We start from the raw sequence: 22,748 nt of genomic DNA, 5'->3' as shown, positions 1-22,748 counted from the left end.
ATGAAATAAGATTGTATAAATATGATTTAATTAATATTTTAGCTATACTAGCACTTAAGCATTATCTAAATTAAGTCATAATTAATTATTGCTAATTCATATCTAGCATGAGTAAAAAAATATCATAAATCACCTTAATTAGTTATTTGTTCATTAATAAAGTAAAAAAATGAGCAATAATAAAGTAAAAATAAATGAAAATAAGCCACGTCACATACTTGACTATCAATTTTAAAAAACAGAAATGAACAATAATAAAAGTAAAATCCAAAGAAGAACTGAACTTTCTTAAGATAATGAAATCTGTAAAGAAGGATACAGATCAGCCTGACTAAGATGTCAAATAGCATAGCAAAAAGATATCGCTGCTACAGTTCGGGCTATATAATAGATGTTACAAACAAGACGATAACTTCACAAACTGAACTGAGTTCTCTCGACTCTGCCCAGCTCCAAAAAAGAACAAAACAAAAAAAGCCATAGCTCCATATAAAATAGAGCGACAAAACTTAGAAATAATAATAAAAAGGGGATTAGAAATATAGGAAATAACAAAAATAGAAGAATGTGCAGGGGAGGGAATATCGACAATAATGGCTCTCCCTTTTGTCTCTCAAAATCTTGCTGTACAGTTTCTTTTTATTCACCTCAGCCACCAAAATCTCAACTCCTTGTGCTTTTTGCTTTTTGTTGGTTTTTAAAGCTGTGGAGAAAGCGGAAGTGAGAAAGAAAGTTTAAAGCTTTGTAGGTTGTAAGGTTAGTGCCCCCAGGAAAAATGGCTTGTTGGATCACTCAGTCTTTGGCAGAGCTTGAAGAAGAATCTGTGCTGTTGTTGGACAGATCATCTCCATTTCCAGAGTCCGGCGGACTTCGAGGTTGCGCCTCTTCATTGTTTGTAGTCCTGGATCTTCCAGGTCTTGATCGGATATGAGTTCCCATGGGAAAGGGTTCCTGGAAGACAAACAAATTAATCACGGGAAATATATTAATCCCTAACATTTTGGTATTCTATTTTAGGGTTTAGGGTTTAAGTGAGAATCAGCTCTAATCCTTTCAAAAACCCGTTAATTATTAAATCCCACCATTTTATAAACTTTGACAGATTGAAGGATTTCTACTATAATAATATCAAATCTTGAAATAATTAAGCAAACAGTTTGCTGAGACTAAGCAAAATCTAACAGTTTTTTCATGCCAAATAATTCCGAGATTTTAATTCTGTGAAGATTTACCAAGGCTTAGTTTGGGATGGATTTCTTACAGCTTCGTAAAGTGATTTTTTAGTTCAAAATTTTTAAATTTTGTACTAAAAAATCACTTTAAAAGCAGACAAAAAGCCGTCCCAAACAAAGCCTAATTCTGAATTTACATGATTTACCGAATCCTGCTTGTAGCCAAACAACCACTTAAATATCAAATACAACAACAAGAACATCAAGCCTTTGTCCCACTACGTGGGGTTGGCTACATGAATCTTTTTTCGCCATTGTGTCATGTTAAAAGTCAAATTCTCATTTAAATCTAATACAGAAAGATCATTTCTAATATTTTCTAACCAAGTCTTTTTAGGTTTACCTCTGCCTTTTTTAATATAAGTCAAATCTAATACCTCAACTTTCCTAACCGGGTCATGGGAATGCCTCCATTTAATGTGACCAAACCATCTAAGGCGACTCTCTCTAATCTTATCTTCCACTAGAGCTACTCCAACCTTTTCACGTATAAGCTCATTTCGTATCTTATCTTTAAAGGTAAAGCCACTCATCCACCTAAGCATCCTCATCTCCGCGACACTTAACTTAATATCATGCTTCTATTTTAATGGCCAACATTCGGCACCATAAAGCATTGCAGGTCTCACCACCATCTTATAGAATTTTCAAAATATCAAATATTAAAGCATTGCAGGTCGCCACTTAAATGTCAAATATTAAAAAAAAAGTCTCAGTAGTTGATGACTCCTGACGTTTTTTACCTGATCCCCAGCATTTGGACCATCTGAGTGGAAAAGGATGGGGCGGCACCGCTTGTCTTCGTTCATCAGACTAGAATTCTGGAAATGAGCAATCAGGGCAGCTTTGCCTTGAATTCTTGCGTATGCAAGTGAAGCCACTTTTTCACTATTGAATTTCTCCCATTTCTTACCGTTAAATGCCTGCAAAGATCTTCTCTGTTATCGCGAAATGATATATGCAGATTTATAACAGGTTTAGCAAATTAGTGGTGTATGTTATGTAAGTGTAGAGGGTTTAATGAATCTAACCTGGTGGAATGGAATAATATGCTTAGGATCATTCAAGTTGATAAAAGCATAGCCCACATTGCATTTATTCTGAAGAACGAGGAATAAAACAAAGTCTATGTTAGATAACAAGACGACTGATTCCGCCTTATATATAACAATGATAAAGTTTACCTTGAAATCAATAGGCAAATAGATGAAATCGTAAGTTCCTTTGTGGTGCTCATCGATTGTAGCCAAAAGCATCTTAGATGTGTACCTAGGAATCAAATTTCAAACACACGAGTTTAGCTTGTTATTGAATCACTTGCAAATAATTCTAAACAACAAGGAATTGAATGCCTCCGCTTACTTGTTAGGAATGTTCTTTATCATGAGGGTAGTTCTAGAATCTTCCCCGCGGACAATTCGACTGATATCCAGATCAAATTGCTTCTTGTTATCAAGTTGACTAGCAGTTGAATCACATCGTCGGCTCCTGATCCTCTCGCCGGGAGAATCATAAGCGGTGGCAGCGGAATTTAAGCTATTCCTTCCATGAAGTATGTGAGACCTCTGCTGAGGCGACGGGCTCCCGACATGTGGAGAAGCTGATGGGTCAATGCAGTTTCGACAATCATGAGTAAAAATGTTATGAGAAGATATTCCAAATGGATGCATCTGAGAGGATCCAGAGAATCCCATGTTTCCGAGCGAGCCGGGGTGGTGGATAGAAGGTGCTTCTATGCAATCCCCTGCATATGTAGTGCGCCTTCCCCAGAGTGAGGGATTCAGAGCAGGTGCAGAACCAACATGATGGTGGTGTAGAGGAACGAAGTTGTTCATTATATGAGATGGTCCTCTTGGAAGACCATGCAACGGTTGAGGAGCAGCAGGAAAGTTGTTCACAAATGATGGTGAATTTTGCCACATCAGAGAACCAGGAGAATGGTGGAAATTTATATTTGAATTGTTTTGAATGTATTGATGTCCGTTTATAGGGGAAATTGCCTTACCTGGAATTTCAAATGCTATTAAGAAAAATCATCAACAACAAAAATTAGTTTTACTTGAACAGATTTACCTTCTTTATGATCAAAGGAATGGCTGTTGATGTGACCTGGCCCCTGTCTATTTTGCTGAGTATCAATTCCATCAGCAATCCTGGAATTAATATTTGTACCCATTGATGGAACGGCTCTTATGGTATTATAAGGGATGCTACTAATCGGTCCATTATGGAATTCAGGTAATGAATGAGGATGGAAGGTTGGTATGTTTTGAAAACCAAAGTTCATTTGACCTAAAGAATGGCTAAGGTCATCAAGGTTAGATTGGCTGCTGTGATTTCCCACCATTGTGACCCTAATGGGTGATGACATACTACGAGGCACAGTAGAAGATATTCCTGGGAATTTGCTCTCCATGAATGGACTGATAAGTGTCTGGAGTGCAGAGCTCTGAATAGATCCACTATCAAGTCCCACTGAAATATTAGCTCCATATCCTATAGTTCTAGATTGAGCTGAAATGCAGAGAGACCATACAATAAGAAGAGAAGGCATAGAATTGCAAGATCATAAAAGATAACTAAAGCTACTAAAGATGAGAGCATATGAGGAAAAAAAAAGTGACTTAAAATGAGAGCAAAAGCAAAATCATCTTAAAGATGAAAAGGCGCCATACCACCAATTTCCAGCATTGAGTTACTAGGGGAACTTCCATTCATGCATATCGTAGAACCTTCCAGTTCGAGTTCTAATGATGACTGTCTGCCTAAGCTGTCAAAAAGAAGGATGTTACACATGCAGTCAGAACATACAAAATTAGTGAGAATTTTTTCTTCTGCGGGAGGAACAAAATGCTAAAAAACAATGGAAGGGCATCTCTATGAAGTATATACCGGTCAACCAGAAAGAAACAGCAACATAAAAAATTTAAAAGCAGTGCAAAACCTAAGTATCAGTTTGACCTTAGCACATTGGAGAGCACCCTCCCTTCAGAAGCCTATAAATGTATAAAGTTATTTGCAAAAGGCAGGTAATTCAATGAAGTTAAAGAAAGCGGAACCTACCATACCTAAAATCCAACAGATTTCAGCTTGGAGGCTTAAACCTACCTCTTTGAAGCCTCAATCTTTAAGCATTATGATAATTATCTGATCAGAAAGAGAACTCGGGAGGCCAAATATGAAAAAGGATTAAAAGAACGTCCAAAAAGACAATATTGTGGTAATATAATCCAACTCCTCTATAAGAATTCAAGAAGCCAAATATGATGGAAGATTCAAGGAACCTATAAGAAGAGAAGCACGAGTGCTAATAGAACCCAACTCTTATATATAACAAACAATGAAACTATGACATTTTTTTTTTTTTGTAATAAATTGCATCCTAGGATATCAGGTCAAGGAATTGCTTCACATTAGTCCACATTTTTAAACAATACAATTGAGTTAATGAGTCTAATTACACACTTCAACTTACCCATTTCATGATGCTTATATGATACTATGACATATACATTAAAATCTTTTATATCCTTAAAATCCCCCAATTGAGAAAAATTGACAAAGACCATGAGATGTTATTGACTCAACAATTTGTAACCGCAAGCTACTAGCCAAAAAGCTCCCATCGAGCATCATCACCATAGCTCAAAAAGAGATAGAGTGGTGCGGGCATTGATGAAGAATATGCATGCTTGGATCTTCGACCCGTGGTGTGTGATCATGATCTCATCAAACTCTATTGGGCTTAACCTTGGCGTGAAACTCTTCTTCTACCTAAAAGTAGAGCTAAGCCCAAGGTAGTTGCTTGCCAAATTCTTCAAGGTGCTGAAATTGTTAATTGGGAGGTAGACCTAGACATCAACATGACCTAGTTGTCATGTATGGACCGAGCATGTTCTTGCAAGCACTCTCTATGAGGACTATTAAAAACTACTCTATGCACCAAAAGAAGATGATATCCATGAAATTAAGCATGACAGAGACATTACCATCAACAGTTAAGTACATATCGAGGTCAATAGTTTTAAGGTTTACATAACTTTGAACGAGGATAAATGTAACTTTATAAAAAAAAAAACATCGTTGACACTTTCCAACATTCAGCAAAGGGTCACATATATGACCACATGATCTTGATTATTTCTATTATATTATAAGGAGTATGTGCCACTTTGGAGACCGACAACTTGGTTATAGGGTTTTTGAAAAAACGTAGACCAATTTGAATCACCCATTGATCTTAAGGTGGACCCAAGAGTAATTGATTTTATATTTGAATTTTCAATAATATTCTACAATATATCATTTTCAATGAGAATATTTGGAGGAAATGAATAAAAAGGCTAGCTTTCTTTTCCTCTAATTTTAAATACTAAAAACAAAATTTTGTTTTATTTACCACAAGATTTCAGCGTAAAAACCATGCAATTACAAATATTTAAAAATCATAAATATAAAAGATCTCACCCATTTGCTTAATTCCTTAAATAATGCAGAACTAAAGATCTACAAAAGAATGTTAAAGAGATGTGCATTCATAGTCCCTCTCCCTCTCTCTCTCTATATAGAGAGAGTTTTTGAAAAATTGCATGCATATGAATTTCTATGTTGATAACATGTTACAGAAGAATATAAGGAATGCTCCAAAATTCAAGAATGTACATTTTATTAAAAAAATTTACAAGGCACAAAAGCAAATACCAAAATCTATCGTATTTTTTTAAACATGGCTTCAAAGGAACGAAAATGTAAGGTAAGTTGGAAAATTCCAAACATTAAGATAACAAATTACATAAAGCACACTTGGTATGCAATGAAACTCATGAACAATCTTATTAATTAGAAGAAGAGTTTTATTGGGCCTCAAGAAATTAATATAGCAAAAGAAATCAAGTTTAGGACTTATTTCAATTATTTCATTTAAAGTAGAAGCTTTGGCTTTAATTTATTAAAATAAGAATTAATGATCATTTTCAAAGATATTCGGTCTGAATTTATATTATTAGTTATGATTAAATTAGAATTGATTTCAATCTTATGTTTTGTAATCATGTTCCAATAAATAGGAATTCCTAGCTTATTTTGGAATCAATTGATCAAAGAATGAAAGTTGATGCTTCTTATCCCCTCTCTATCTTTATCTCAGGCAATAATTGATTCTTCTCTCACATGACCTACTCTACATCATAATTAATGCAAGAGCAACACAAAACACTAATCTACTATTGCGGTCCTATGACCTGATTTGTCATTAAATTGACTATCAACTACATAGTTGTATGATTCATGTTTCATGCATTTGATCATTGAGCCTTTATGTTTCTCTCCCCTATATTTTAGACCCATATGTCTATGTTATTCCTTCTCTCTCTACACCTCTCCATGTCCCTCTCATTCCCTAAGACCAAGAGTAAGGCACATCAAGATCAATGATTGATTCCACAATTTTCTACTCCATCACATATCTTGTACTCATCAAAAGATAGCACCAAAAATTCAAGTGCCTTACACCCATAAACATGAGTCTCTATCTTGGAGACAAAATGTACATTGAAACCAATGAACCTTACAATTACCTCAATGTAAGGCAAGTCAAAATTCCCGTACCTTCTAGTCCTCATGTTTGCAAACTTAGCCTCTATCTTGAAGAAATAAGATATAGTGGAACCAACAGTCCTTGTAATCAATTCAACTTAAAAAGAGCATGAACATTGAACATACCTTACAATCAATAAGCTGAAACACACAAAAAAAAAATTCATTGCTTATCGTCAAGTTTTTTTTTTCTATACACCCCTCTTCCATAAATATGAGATTTTGAACTTGATTTCATTTTTTTTTCTTAAAAATTGTTTGAAAGTGAGATTAGTTCAATTCAATTTGGCTACATATCTGAATTTTAATAGTGTGGTCTAAATCTACATTTTCCCTTTACATGTTCTAAATATTTTTTTATTATTTTTATTGGGAGATCTATTATTAAATTACTAGCTTCCATGAAATATCAAAAAATCGCTAATAATCCATTATATTAAATGTTTGATACTAATCAAATCTTTGCACTTGTGCATTTTGCTCTACAAGATTGATTAAAATTTCATCAATAATTTCATATGCATCACATACTTTCTTCATTTTTTCATTTGCATATCTCTAAGCATAAAATTCCTTGAGAAAATCCCAAACCAAAGTTTGTCCTATATATTTACATTAGGACGACAAGTGAACCAAACCAAGCCAAGCAGGAAGTTGTTCCGTCTCGAGCTCGTCTACCAAAATTATGTTTAAGCTTGACTTGAGCTCAATTTGAGTTTTTTGAGTGTTCAAGCCGGTTCATTTAAATTCAATTTGAGCTTTTCTTGAGCTCGGCTCTAGCTTTGTTCATATTTGTTTATTGAGCTTTAAACGAGCAGGATATTTAGAAATATAAATAAACCATATTGAGCTAGGTATGTTGAGATTAGAAAATGAGGTTGTACTTAAACAAGCTTTTAAAAGAAGCCTTACCTCTAGACTTTAGAAGCAACTCTATTCTTGTTCATAAACCGCTACTCCAATCCTCCAACAAGATCCGCCAATAAATCCAATTTTATTCACACAAGACTAGTGCCACTCATGCTTTCTCCAACAATATCCCATTCCACCATCATCAGCAAGCTCCTGCCTCCTTCCTCGCTTTTTTGTCCTCACACAGCCTATCCAGTCGATGCCTACTCCAACAAGATCTGATCGCACATTCTCTAGCAAGCTCCTGGCACCTTTCCTCGCTCTTCTTTGTCCTATATGATTTTAGGATTTTTAAGGGTGGTGGAGGGGGGATTAGCAGGAGAAAGACGAGGGGTTGCAAGATTTTTTTTTGGGGGGTTATGGAAGAAAATTCGAGTGTTTCGATTTAAAAGATATTAGATTTGAAGTGAATGTATGTGCTGTTTTAGGAGAAAACTAAATTAATCTTAATGATTAATGTTAGCTAATTTTATGACTAGCATTTAGTTAGGAATTGAGATATTAATTTATGCAAATTATGAAATAAAAAAGTTGAGCCTTAGTTGAGCTTTATATCATATATTATATGGAGTTTCTCAATGAACTTAAAATAATTCTATTCAAGCTTGTTCATTTCACAACATGGTATTTCTAAAAATATTCAAACTTATTCGATTAATGAATTAACAATCATGGATGAGCTCTAACCAAGCCAATCGTATTGGTTCATTTGCTACCCTACACTACATCATTCTGGTTCTCCTTACTCTATATTTCTCCTTTTCATCCACACATTATGAATCCCTTTCACTTCCTTTCTATCAAGATGAGATATGTTGCATATCATTTTCACACCGAAACATGAGTCAAAAATAGTGGTAGGCCCTTTTTCTCCTTCATAAAGCCCAAAGATAGCTCTATTTGAATAATCAATGTTCACAATCAATCATTTGATTTGCACTAGTACTAGGAGAAGCAAGCTTTGTTTGAGCCTGTGCTCGTAAAAAAAAAAAAAAAAAAAAAAGAGGTCAAGATATTTAGAGAATTAGAATTGAAGGGGATGTAAAGAGCGAGACTATGTGCATTAGTTAGTTTGTATCCTAACTTGGAAATGCAATCGACCTTTTAGCTGAAATGAGAGTTAAGGTTATGTAAACCAGAGCAAATATCAGCAGATTAGACGTTCAGTTATTGCCCCAAAGTATTTCATTAATCAAAGGTACTACTGGAGTGATAGATCTCATGAATAAATAAATGAAGCAATCCTTATGCTTGGAAGAATAATTGCTGAAGGAATATACAAGCAATGTATCTACAAGACAAAGTTCTAATACAACCAAGTGCATTAGAAACAATGCTCCCCTATTAATTTTGAACTCATTTGTTGAGATGAAGGCTAATAACAGAAAATGCACTTTCATAGGGGATAAAAGCTAAAGACAATTGAATTTTGTAAGGAAAATACCACCGCCATCCAGCTCCAGCACAGACAGGCTCAATCTTAATTCTCTTGCCAGCAATCTCACTCATGTTTAAAGCATAAAATGCAGCTTCAGCAGCTCTAACATCATAGAACTCTATCGCTCTTTGGTTTTGATTGCATGAATCATGAAAAATCTGCAAATCAACATTTAAGAGTACTAACTTGGTGCATAAAATTCAATAGTTACATCACAAGATTATTTGTGCAACCAACCTCTTTTATTTCGCCATAAGAACCAAATATTTGGCGTATATCATCACTTGAAACAGTGGAATCAAGATTGAATACAATAAGTGTATCATTATCAATGTGATGCTCCGAAGAGTTCTCCTGCTATAAAATGACCAATGAGAAATAAACATTAAAAAAATTGCTGAAACTGCAAAAAGGAAGTCGAATAATCAGCAAGTTTGTCAGCTTAATCGTGAAAATGAAAAATTGCAAGTACCAACACTTTAAAATGGGCAATCAAACATCAAGACTATTAGACATACAAAACGTGTTTTTCACCTTTTTTTTAAATAAATTCTGGCACTTGGGGGACACCACTTGGACGCTTCTTAAGCACTTTGTGAGATGTGTTAAGACACATCATACACCAATTGTGTCATCCTAACTCAATTATATACCAAATCATTCTTCCTTACAATCATGTCATAGTAATATAATTCTCACTTCAAGCGTTACCTAATTCTTGTGCTTCACCATTTGATACAGAATAATAGCTAGTCTATTTTTATCATAAATCATATTAATTTATAAGTAATAAAGTATGATGGCACCCCAAATAATTAGGATAAGACTAATGATGATGATTATAACCAAGGATGATGTAAGTTTTCAATTATAAAAGATTAAAATATATATCTAATTAGATCCCCTGTACAGCTCAAGTTTGTGTCTCGAAATGCTAAAAATTTCCATGCCATGTACATGTAAAAAACAATGTACAAACAGGTACATTTGGAATATGTATATGATGTATATTGGACGTACTGCTAGGATAGTTACTCATAATGGACATATTCTTGTAATCTTATTAATTTCAGAAAGGAAATAACTGTAGAAACAGGGCTAAAAAAACCAAGCATTATTACCATGAAATTTAAGAATAAGAACTATTTTTACTCCGCATATTAATCAATTCCTGTCAAGAACAATTATTATTCCAGAATCGTTATGGCAGCAGTACCTTCTTAGAAATTTAAAATGTTAAATTTCATATGGAGTGCCGGCACAGTTTAGATTTACATAATTACACTCACTGCTCACCCGACAACAATGGGAACAGACTTCAAAGGGAAAGGCTATAATCCCAAGAGCGACTCACAAATCCAACAACTATTGAAGCACATGTTTTAAACACAGAAAGATCAAAAGTTACAAAATTAAAAACATTTATGTTCCAACTTCCATCACCGATTGACAGATAAATTTATACAATAAGCAACGGACCAACAATTTGAAAGAACACTTTACCAAGAGAATAAAATCATGACATGAAAAACCATCAGTAGTTTAACCTTATTTCCTACTCTTTGAAAATCTGTTAGGTTGGCCCAATAAGGACCAGCTGTCCCTTTTGAACCGGTCCCTAGCGGACTGGTTTTATTCTACAGCCGCCGGCCCAAGGAAGGGAGAGGGAAGGGGCCGGCTACTCCTATGGAGCCCACACCTTGATTAATAATTGCTTTGGAGGGAAATATTTGAATGAGGGGCAGTTTATGGATTTTTTATTTCTCCTTTGGCTCTAATTAGTTGCTAATGCTAGAATTAGGATTTGATCTTGAGTTTGAAATCAAATTTGAGATCTAGGGTTTGTTCCTTTGGGTTCTAGGATTGACTAGAGATTTGGAGAGTTGTTTCTTCCTCTCGAATTGAAGAAACTTGTATCGTTTGCTGTTTTCCTGCATCGGGTAGTGGAATTCTTCGTTTTTCTCTCAGTTTTCTCCATATTTCTCAAGAAGGTTGTTGTACCATTGTTGTATTCTTTTGTATTCAGCAGTTTTCTGGTTGTTTTTCACCAATCACTGTTAGGTTTGCTTATGAACTCAAGTATTTCCCTTAGAGTTACTTGCAAACTCAAGTATTTTCTATCAAAATCCTAAAGCGCAACGACTATGAAAATGCAACAACTGACATCAGACCGGTGTGTTTAAACTTCCATAAAGTATAATGACTATAATCCTCTATAGTTAAAAATATATATATATGCATGAAAAGAAGCCTATCAACTTCCAAGAAGTACACATAATTCTAGAGGAAGTAAATTGCAGTCAAATAAACTTCAATATATTTACGAGAGCCAAAACGTACGAGTAGAATTACCTTTGGAAAATAATAGTTTAAGTCAATCTTATGTTGCCTCAGCAATCTGTCCTGAATAGCTCTCATAGCATTCCGTGCTGATCTTATGTCATAGTAGGACACCAATACAAACCCCTGATTTTTGCTGACGGTATGAAGTCTACGAATGTCTCCAAATTGCTAAAGAAACACACGAGTAGATGGTGTGAAAGACATTGTCATCCTATAAAGATATGTTTAAACATGATAAAAGGATTATTGACATGTATGGAAAGAAATACCTCAAAGAGAATCCTCAGCTCAGCATCTTCAACATTGCTTTTGATATTTCTCACAAGAAGGATCCGGGAGGTTTGTTTTCCATACACTTCACCAGCGTAAGTGCCATTCACTCCACGGATAAAATCCGATGTTCTACTGCAGTTAAAACTTTCATCTGATTCTAGCTCCATCCCTCCCCCGCTGCAGAATAAATCATCTTCATCACCACTATTCGCTTGCGCAACACATTCAATATCATCAATCACTCCTGACAATAAATCATCATCATTAGGGAGGAGATCTCCAATTGTCTGGGCTTCGATTTCTTTCAAGGACTCCAAAGGCCCATCTTCCACAAATTTAGAGTCATTTGCATCAACTGATTTGCCAAAATGTGCTTCACTTGACAACAACACCGCTGCATTATCAACATGAAAAAGGGGCAAGCCAATTTCAGATTAAAAACATTTTTATATGCAAGGCCCAAAAATATAAGTATACAAAGTTAGCCAATGAGACCAGATAGATATTTTTCCAATAAAAAATTTTAATCAATAAATTTAAAAAATTATATTCAAAACTATATCAACTACGACAGGCTTAGTAATCATAAAATTAAACTGCCTCAGAGAAGCAGCTTACAGAACAGGCAAGCATAACAAAAGAAACCACGCACATTTGCCAAATGTTTCTGACAAAGAGCTCGAAAAGAGGCTGTTCTCATAATGAAAACCATTAGGAGCCGGTTGCATGAATGGATTTTCTTGAGAAAAGATCTCCGGGTTAGAAGCTCCCAAACAAGTCACTGACAGGTTAGAAGGGCTTTCTGCACCCAACAGATTATTCCCAGCAGATGTCCTAGCTTTCTGTCCTTTGGAAAGAAAAGTTCGTGGAGGTTCTAAAAAGTTCATATAATTTCCTCCCATCGGATGAAGCTTTTCCAAAGGTGATGATGAAAATGACTTGCCTCCAGGCATTAACGACATTTCTTCTCGTCCTAAAAAATCAAACATATAAATTAGTTTTACTGTCTTTGCTGTTCTAAAAAGCTTATTTGGAACAGCTTGAGCAGACCCATTAGCGTATGAAGGATAAATTTTAAGAAAGCAAATAGTTTTTTTATAAGGATAAGACCATATTTAAAAAAGTAGTCTCATAGCCAGAGTCAGTAGGCTAACCAGAAAACCTTTTTTATATGGTACCATGCTTAACATATGAAGCACAATAAACAGAGAAAAATTTGAGGCACTCCTGGTTATCCATTGCATCTTTACACAAGAGTACAATACAGTTCAAACTCTGTTCCGTATAACTCATCCCCAAATGCCTTCTTTTCACCACACTCCACTTGACAACGGATTTACTTCATGTGCTATACAATGTAAAATTCTGTTATATAAAGAATGGATTCTGACATAACAGATTATGGTCTTAAAACTTGCCATGCAAATTGTCAGCCTTGGCCATCATTATTTCATTTCAGACAATTATGATGCCTTGGATAGTGTATTTTTTCCAAGGATAGAAATATATCCCAAATATTTTATTATATTAAAAATAGGGCACAAGACAAGGTAAAAATAGGCACAAGATTAATTACAGGACCAGCTACAGAGAGAGAATTAAGTAAAGAGCCAATAAATGTTAAGCTTTAAGAAGTTCACATTCCACGTTCAAACTTATGATCTCTATATCTAGAGAAAAAGTAGCATGCCGCTTGAACTAGAGCTATTTGGTAAGGCTTTGCATGTTATATTGTGTGGCTATACCACTATTAGTGGCATATATTAACATGTGCAACAATAACATACTCCATCAATACTTCATGCTAGGGATATTTAGATAGAACACTTGGTCATTGTCAAGCTTGCACATGAGAGGTTCAAAAAACAATAGTGATTAAATAATGCCCCATGAAAGTACAACTGAACATACCAATTTTACCAATTTTAACTAGAGACTCCCAATAGATCATAAACCAATAGCAATGTTTTCTTAGTACTAAGACTGAATTTTACATCACATGATTAAAAGCATCAAAGCACTGACCTTCAACCAAATATAACAGAAGCTCAACAACTCCAAAATGCTATTTCTTTTAATTTCAAGTAAACGAGAGTTCACACATAATGCATGAACATAGCTATGGAAAAGCATTCTTGAAAAGAAAATTGTGAGCAAAAAGCTGCTAACAACAACAATAAAAACAAATGAGAAGCATACAAACAAACTAGAGAACAGGAGAGCATGAAGAAATGATCAAGAAATGACTAGCTCATACATGACAATGACTCAATGACTATGACAAATAGTGATGTACGGTGAACGTCCATGCCTAGTAATTTTATATGATGCTGTTAAGCACGCGCACTACACAGCAACACGGTCTGTCACAAATGTGCCTTACTATGAGCTTACACTTAGCAGCACGAAGCATTGGGCCAGTACATCACTTCCCTTCACTCATCCTAAAGTGCTCTTTTAAAAACGTTGATTTGTTACGTTTATTTTACTTCCAAACATTAGGCATGTGAATACTAGCTTCTAATTTAGGAAATCTTCAATATGCACTTTCTTTTTTACTTGGAACTTAAAAGTAATAAGAATCATCCCAATTTATTGTTGAATTTCTGCCAGGTTGTTCAATTTTTATCAAATTATGGCTTAATAAAACAACTTTCTTTACAGAAAATATATTCCCAAATTAGTTTTGCTACATAATGCATGGTCATCACCATACAATAAAATGGCAAATTGTGAAAGAACCAAGGTATTCCATTAGATGATTTTTATGATTTTGCTGAATCTTGTTGCTTAGTTTATACTTCATATTACCTGGATCACAATCTGTACTGCTTTCTCATGAAACTCTGTTTGCAATTTTTTATGAATAAACTCTGTTCTTTTGCTGCTCAAGTACAAATATGCAAGGGAAAATGATGGGACGACTAAAACTGTCCATCTTGAACATATTTGCTGGTTATGCAAGCAGCACAATAAGTCCCACAAAATCAATAATATTCTTAGTTCTAAACTTAACAATATTTTCTTCATATAGACCAATATCTATGCCATCATAAAATATTTATTTAGATGATAGAACCATTTTAAACTAAATAATAATCCTTCCTAGAACAAATGTGAAAGAAGCTAGGTTAGTCTAACCAGCAGATCCATGCCTGTTAATGATCCTTTCTAGAGCATGTATGAAAGTTGTTGTAGTGTGTAGGTTTTAGGCATTTGTTATGGATTATGAGGGTTATTAAATGTAATGGATAGATAGCTATTGAGTTCATAGATAGTCATGGATATTAAATACTTAATAGGTAGCTTAAGGAGTCCTAGACTGTTTTTTATTGCTTCATATATATATATATATATATATATCCCTTTGGAGTGTATTAGGGCATCAATGAAATGAATAAGTTTGGCCTTGCTTTGAGCTCTTCTTCTTCCTCCTCTCAATTTTGTGGCTTCTTGGAGTTGCCACCGAACAAAAATTGTCCTTTATCCACCTTGATCATCCGTTTCATAACAGTAGGCACTCATAGCTTTTATTTGCAATCACATTCATTGTTTTTCTTACATTATGTTTCAATGTATGACTAGGATCTCCATACCATCATCATCATCATCGTTAGCCTTATACCAACTACTTGGGGAAAGCTAAGATCTCTACCATAAAGGATAAAAGTAATTATTGGTGATAAATAATTTATCTTTTTGTTGTCATTCTGTTGAATTTAATGCCTGCCTGGTGGGATTCCTCTAATGAATAGAAATATGATAATCATTGCATTAATCATCTATTCACCCTTTTTATTTATCCCGATGAAATAAGCAAATATAGAACTAAAAGTCTGCTCTTTCACCATATACAAATTTCGCTCTTTTGATGATCAGAAGCAAAGTTTTGATGCAATACATGAGGTTGCTAGTTAAATAAAAGGAGATAAGTGGCAAAGCATTCTTTTAAAAAAAAGTGGCAAAACACGGTTTGCAGCATAACTTAGTTGATAGCATTCTTTGAATTATAATCATGCTCGACACTACTAATTTATCCCCGTGTATAGAATTCTACAAAGCCACAAGTTCAGTTAAATTAAAAATTGGTAATGCAATGGTGAATTATAAAATATGACATGCTGTAGGAAACATTAGAAACAGACACAACAACCTCCCATTCCAATACCTCGCTTAAAAGAAAATGTACATAAGCCAGACTAACCCTAAGTTTTGCTATACAAAGTAAATTGGATCGACGTAAAGAAAGGAAAGACACAGTATCAACCATAATATTGTTGCCATGGCATTGAAAGAGCTTACTTCTGAGTATTTCTCTCACTTCCCTAAACTATTATTGAAACCAATTTGGAGTATTTTTTATTAAGATATGATAAAATTTTACAATGTCATAAAAATTTCATACAAATTCCATGAGCATTAAAATCTAAACTGCCAAAGCATAAGGAGCCAAAATGTTAAACTTTGGGAAATAGAGATATGTCTATTTGAGTCATCAAGTTACATGAAACTCACCAGATTTCTCTGGCATAGACTCAGCCTTTCGGAAATCGAGCTGCCTCTGGAAAATAATGAAGAATAAGAGTAATCAGAAAATAAAAATACGGCGTGCAAATGATCCTCTACAGACCAGAAATTCACTTTTCTAATAAGTTCTGATCAATGCTCTGAAGCAAACAAGAAAATCACAAAATATGCGCATGGAAACCAAACAAGAAAACCGCATCTAACGTCCTCACCTTCGAAGGAAGGCTGCTTTCTTCGGAAAATGAAGATGACGGGGCCGACGGCATGACGGTTGACAACAGATTTCTCTGATCCATCATATGGGATGGCATCATGCAGCTCCAAGCCCCAAAAAGCAAAAAAGCAAAGCAAAATTCTAAATTATAAATACAAGACTACCTCATCCGTCGCAAAATCTCCTAAGCGAACCAACCCCTAAGCAAAACATGACGGATCCCTGTAATTCAGAGAGATAGATCACCAAAATAAAATAAAATTAAAAATCAAGAGAAATTCGAAAAATTCATTAGCTCAAACGGACATTTTTTTAAAATTAGTTCAGGCAGAAACAAGCAACTCCAGCTCAAGAATCAGTAAGATGGTTCGGAAAATCAGATAAAAAAAGCACTCCACCAAAAGAAATGGAGTTCAAACCTAAATCCAGAGCTATAAATCATAAAAATCGACTCAGATCAACTGAATTTCTAAAAATTCAAGAAAACTGGAGAAAGAAAACCAAAAAAAATAGTACCTCGGACCAATCCTCAATAGTCGGCCTTCCAGTCAAAATCAATCCACTACGCCAGTGAGAACCACAACACAACACAAAGCCAGCCAGGGCTCCGGATCCAGAGAGCATAAAATAGACAAAGTTAGTCTCGTATTTAAAGGCCGGCATAGGCACAAGAATTGATTATAACGTAAGGCAACGATAAGCCGAAGGAGGAGGCGAAGAACGCGGATGGGTTTCGGCGAAGTGATCCCCTCACAATCCGTGCCGTGCGGAAGCTAATGACACCCCGATTCCCCCCTTTCCCCTGCATTGCAAGCAACCAAATCCAAATCCTTTGTTCCTTATTTTTAAAGCAAATTTTACCCTCCCTCCTAAATTATTCCCCGCCCTGATCCACCTGGAATCTAGAGCGATTACCGGCGAAGCACGCGCCGGATCGGCCCCACCCGCTCTCCGGCTCTAAGAGAGAGAAGAAGACGGTAGAGATCTCACAGGTGAGATAAAGAGAGAGAAAGAGAGCACGTAAGAGCCGAAGAAGGAAGACGAAGCTGGGAGCGTTGGGATTTATTAATATCTCTAGCATATGAAGGGTAAACCCGAAAATCTCTACCCAGGAAAGAAAGGTGGACCGGGTTTACGGATAACGGCGCTCTATAGGGCCGAAATGGCGAAGAAAAGAGTAGACCGAAACACCGCTTCTAAATTCTCAAATAGTTTCCTGCTCCCCTGTTGCTGTTCCTGTACCCTCGTTCTCATTGGCTCCTTCCCTCCATCCTCTTGACGTGGAGTCCAGTTGGACCCGTAAGAAAGCGGCATCAGGAACGGCTACAGTAATACTTTGAACAGAGACCGTTAAGTTCTCGACGCCGTCTCCTCTTAGGCTCCTTTCCGTTTAGTGTTTAGCCAAAAGCGGTCTATTTCATTTCACTTTATATAAACAAAATAACGGAGAGTTGAGTTGACGGGCCATTGCCGTTAAGTTTTGGACGCCGTCATCTCTCGACACGGCGGCGGTTCTTTTCTGCTCCGTTATCCTGAAATCTTTCTTCCCACAGTTTTACTTTCATAATCTAAGAAACCGAGAATTGCCGAAACTCTTAAGAAGTAAAAGAGTATTTTTATTTTTACTTCAAATTACTGACACGTGGAGGGGTTGTGATTGGGAACAACAGTGTGTGCTGTTTGGGCTTGACAGCTTGGAAGTTGAGCTCTTTATGGCCACCGCCGCACGCAACAAAGGCGTGACGGGTTGTGATAATAGGATGATACTATGGGGATAAAATTGACATATGTCGCTAGCAAATATATGTGCAAGTTTGTTGGTATTTTTAGTAAGCAGAAATTATTATGGTTCAATAGGAGTACTTATGTAATATCATAATTAATTTTTTGAATGTGAGGACTTTGAGTGTAATATTTTTTTTCTTTCACATAAGGGAAATAATTAATATTTCTAATGTTAATATTCAAGTTCAAGTAATATTTACGCTCAAAAATATTTAAAATTAATATATTTTATATATATGTTCAAATCAGAATAATATATATGTTATATTTCTGATAAAGTTAAATATATAAGTACAATTAAAATTTATGTTAATATTTAATAAATGTTAAAGTTTTCCCCTATTATTTTGTGTATTTAGGTTATTGTAAATGTGAACTTTTTTTATTATTATTTGCAAATGTGAACTTTGATTATCTAATAGGGGTTGGGTAATCCACTGAGTAAGGAGTTTGCTCATTGTCTTACTTGCATGTTATTTCGGGAGAGGAAAATGGGAAAGCAGAATCTGAGTAGATAAGGACTTTTTATGATCAATTTTTGTTTGAGGATATGTTCAACGAAAAGATATTTATTTGTTTTTAATCCGCTTAGTTAGTTATATGTATCTGGTGCATTGAAATATACTGGATTAATGTATACTTTTTTTTGGAATGAAATGTGAATGCTAAATATATCCTTATTTCTGAACTTTTGGATATTCGATGGCTCTGGTATGTATAAGTTGTCATGATGAGATAAATAAGGTCAAGTATGATTCTTCCATTAGACCCTATGCATGATGATTTTTACAACAATCTTCTTGATCATTCAATCTTCTCTTCTACAAAGAGAATGATAGGGTTATACCAATATATTTTTGACCTCTAATAATCCTTATTAATAATTGTCTGAGGGATACTAAGGACAAATGTCTAATGTTTACTGATCCTCAATATTTAAAGCCCACCTTCGTAGTTATCGATCTCTCATCATATAATGATAACAAATAAGCATACCACTTAGTATCACCTGAGACCAATCAATGTCTAATGTTTGTCATTTCATGCCTAATATTTATACATCACCCATTTTTATGGTTTTTGGTATACCACCCTATAAGGGGAATGATTGAGATAAGATCAATTGTCACTTAACATTTGATATTCCCTAGTTTACTATATTTGATGCCTCTCTATACATGGCGTTTATTAACAATCAATGTTTGATACTTGCCTTTATTGTAACAATCCAAAAAATATATATTTTTTAAAATGAAAATTTTAATTTATGTTTGAACTAGAGTGTTTGGATGCTATGCTTGAGAACACAACGACGCCAGAAATCACTACTAGAACATTACTGGCACTGTTATACAATAATTATGTTTTAAAAATCCATTTATGTGGACTTATATGACATCCTTTATCTAAAGTGTATAAATAGTATCGTTACCCTTTGTTATACACATTTCCAATGTTTAAAATTTAAGAAGATGTTTATATGGCATTAGATCCCTTCTTCTAGTGTAGTAATTTTCACTTTTGTTTGTAAGAATAGGTAAAAATAGTCTCTAGTCTAGTCTCTTTTTTCCTTCAATATCTCTCCATGTTGATGTTGAGTAGGCCCCCTTTATCATTTGGTAGTCCCCTCTTTATTGATTTAAAAACCAATATTTCCATATTACTCTACTAAAGTCATCCAATTATCTTACTATATTATCATGCTACGTGATCACATGTGCTTACATTTATTCTTGCCTCTCATTTTGATTAAGATTGCTGCATAAATCCTCATTTTTCTTGAATCAGTAATAATAATAAATATTTTTAATCGTTAGTTCTCTTAGGTAAGAAATTTGAGATATAGTTAATCACAGGGGATTGCACTTGTGGAAAATCAATGTATTGTGACCTTTAACCCAATTTAACATATCAGATCACCAACAAAAATATTTATGGAAGATTTTTCATTGATTCTCATATTGGATAAAAGATCAACAATCATTTTCGTCATTTAGGGTGATACATTCCAACATCTTCTTTCCATATCACATGAGTAGTTATTGAAAATGATATTATGTCATAGCTCATGCCAATGCTACTTAAAAAATACAACATTCATGATGGCATCACTATATTATGTTGTAGTAGCAAAGGTTATCAACCTGAGTGGCTCAACTTTTGCCTCTCTATAATGATGGTTTTAATAACAATGTATACTAATGCCCAATTAATAATTTAGAGTTGAACAATATATCAATTTAAAATCAATGGGATTTTTTAACTATAATATGAAGCATTTTTTTTTTCTTTTATGTTTTTTTCACATAACTTTTTTATCACTTTAATTGTCATATTTATTTGATTTTATTTTTCTATATATATGGCATTAGAGAAGCTTTTTAAGGATTATAATAATAAATAATAAGCAAAAAAACACTAGTCCCATTAATATGAAGGCTTTTTTTATGTTCTTATACTTTTGTATTACAAAAATGAAATATATTGCTATGTCATTTTTTTTCATGAAATTTGAGAGATATGCCCAGCTTCATTAAGAAGTTGTTACATTGAAGTATACATTATAATAACCCAAAACTTTATAAATTGAATTTATCTGAAAATATGAAAATTTGGTCTATGAAGCTTAGTTGGCGGGTGCGATGGCACTCTGTTCTCTGTTATACAATAACCCCAAATTTTACATGTAGGACAACACCACTGTGGATTGTAGTCCTGCGGTGCCAAGCAATCCCCTCCCCATTTTTGCTTGTCTTGCCTGGGAAGAAAGGAAGAGAGGGAAGGGAAGGAAGGGAGAGACAAGAGAAAGAAGGTCACCCTATTTTTTGTTCATTATTTTTGTTATGCTTACTAAACTTTTTAATTAATATCATTTCGATGACTAAAAAGATGTCAGATAAGTGAAGAATCAGTGTGTTTATTCCTACTTTTAAGAATAAAGGTGATGCACAAGATTGTATGAATTATAAAGGAATTAAGTTATTGTGTCATACTTTAAAACTATGGGAGAGTTATGGAGCATAGGTTGCAGCGTGATACTAATGTTTCTCAAAATCAATTTGGATTAATGCTCTGTAGGTCTACTATGGAAGCTATACATTTATTGAGAGGTTTGATGGAGAAGCATAGAGAGAATAAGGAGAATATATATATGATATTTATTGATTTAGAGAAAGCATATGACAAAGTTCCAAGAGAAGTGCTATGGAGAGTTTTAGAAAAGAAAAGGGTTAATAAATGCTTATATTCAAGTCATTAAGGATATGTATGTAGGAGCTGTTACTTGTGTCCAAACACAAGATAATTTAACCAAGTATTTTCCAATTTCAGCTGGATTATATAAAGGATCAGTTTTAAGCTCATATCTTTTTGCTTTAGTCATGGATGTTCTAACTAAACATTTGCAAGAGGTTGTACCTTGTTGTATGCTTTTTGCTTATGATATTCTTCTTATTGATAAGTAAACTTAAATTATGAAGGTCAACTTTAAGTCTAAAAGGCTTTCGTTTGAGTTGATTTAAAATTGAATATATGGAATGTAATTTTAATAATAATAGTTCTGGTGGGGGGATTGTGATTTTGGGTGATCAAGTAATTAAGAAGAGTACACATTTTAGATATTTTGGGTCTATTATTCAAAGTGATGGTGAAATTGATGGGGAGTAGAATTCAAGTTGGATGGTTGCAGTGGAGGAATGCATCGGGCTTGTTGTGTGATAGAAATGTCCCCCTCAAACTTAAGGGAAAATTCTATAAGATGGTGGTTAGACCTGCAATGCTTTATGGTGCAAAATGATGGCCATTAAAAGAAAAGCATAATATTAAGTTAAGTGTTGTAGAGATGAGGATACTCAGGTGGATGAGTGGTTTTACTCTTAGAGACAGGATCAGAAATGAGCATATTTGTGAAAAGGTTGGAGTAGCTCCACTGGAATGTAAGATTAGAGAGAGTCATATTAGGTGAATTGGTCATGTAAAACGGCGGTCTTCCGATGATCCGGTTAGGAAAGTAGGTGTATTATATTTGACTTTTAAGAAGGGTAGAGGTAGACCTAAAAAGACTTGGTTAAAAAATATTAGAAATGACCTTTCTTTATTAGATTTGAATGAGAATTTAACATTTAACAATATACAATGGAGAAAAAATGATTCACGTAGTCGACCCCACATAATGGGATAAAGACATGATATTGTTATTGTTGTTGTAGAGATGAAAGTAATAGACCTAAGAAAAAAGAATAGACTAGAGACTACTTATATATTTCCCTTAAGAACTATAATGAAATTACCTAAACTATAATAAGGGATCTAATCTCAAGTAAAAACCCTCCTAAATGTTTATACAATAGAAATGGGTACTACGAAAGTTGACGATAGGCTTAATACCCTCTAGGATGTCATGTAACTCCCTCTATATGGATTTGAAAAC

The 22,748-nt window shown here is 34.5% G+C and overlaps 1 protein-coding gene across 4 annotated transcripts; it reads right to left on the bottom strand.

Moving 5' to 3' along the window:
* Window positions 1-274: 274 nt before the first annotated feature.
* LOC110112101 (protein MEI2-like 4) lies at window positions 275-17,593 on the bottom strand. 4 transcript variants are annotated; one of them, XM_020844196.2, is made up of 16 exons: window positions 17,051-17,194; window positions 16,699-16,756; window positions 16,533-16,607; window positions 16,309-16,354; window positions 12,446-12,766; window positions 11,790-12,187; window positions 11,530-11,688; window positions 9,415-9,534; window positions 9,184-9,335; window positions 3,908-4,002; window positions 3,306-3,746; window positions 2,595-3,237; window positions 2,417-2,501; window positions 2,264-2,332; window positions 1,976-2,155; window positions 275-951 (listed from the first exon to the last, which is right to left on the bottom strand). In XM_020844196.2, exons 3-16 carry the CDS (start codon window positions 16,584-16,586, stop codon window positions 793-795), a joined length of 2,922 nt encoding a protein of 973 aa, XP_020699855.1. In that variant the 5' UTR covers window positions 16,587-16,607; window positions 16,699-16,756; window positions 17,051-17,194; the 3' UTR covers window positions 275-792. The 4 variants fall into 4 exon arrangements, with proteins under 4 accessions (XP_020699855.1, XP_020699854.1, XP_020699852.1 ...); XM_020844195.2 differs by having other exon boundaries at window positions 16,533-16,756; XM_020844193.2 differs by lacking the exons at window positions 16,533-16,607; window positions 16,699-16,756 and having other exon boundaries at window positions 17,051-17,593.
* Window positions 17,594-22,748: the final 5,155 nt, after the last annotated feature.

This window comes from Dendrobium catenatum, unplaced genomic scaffold, assembly GCF_001605985.2.
Source record: "Dendrobium catenatum unplaced genomic scaffold, ASM160598v2 fragScaff_scaffold_1507, whole genome shotgun sequence".
Classification (NCBI taxonomy): domain Eukaryota; kingdom Viridiplantae; phylum Streptophyta; class Magnoliopsida; order Asparagales; family Orchidaceae; genus Dendrobium; species Dendrobium catenatum.
The sequence above is the reverse complement of the archived record's forward strand: the minus strand, read 5'-3'. Positions and strand labels throughout refer to the sequence as shown.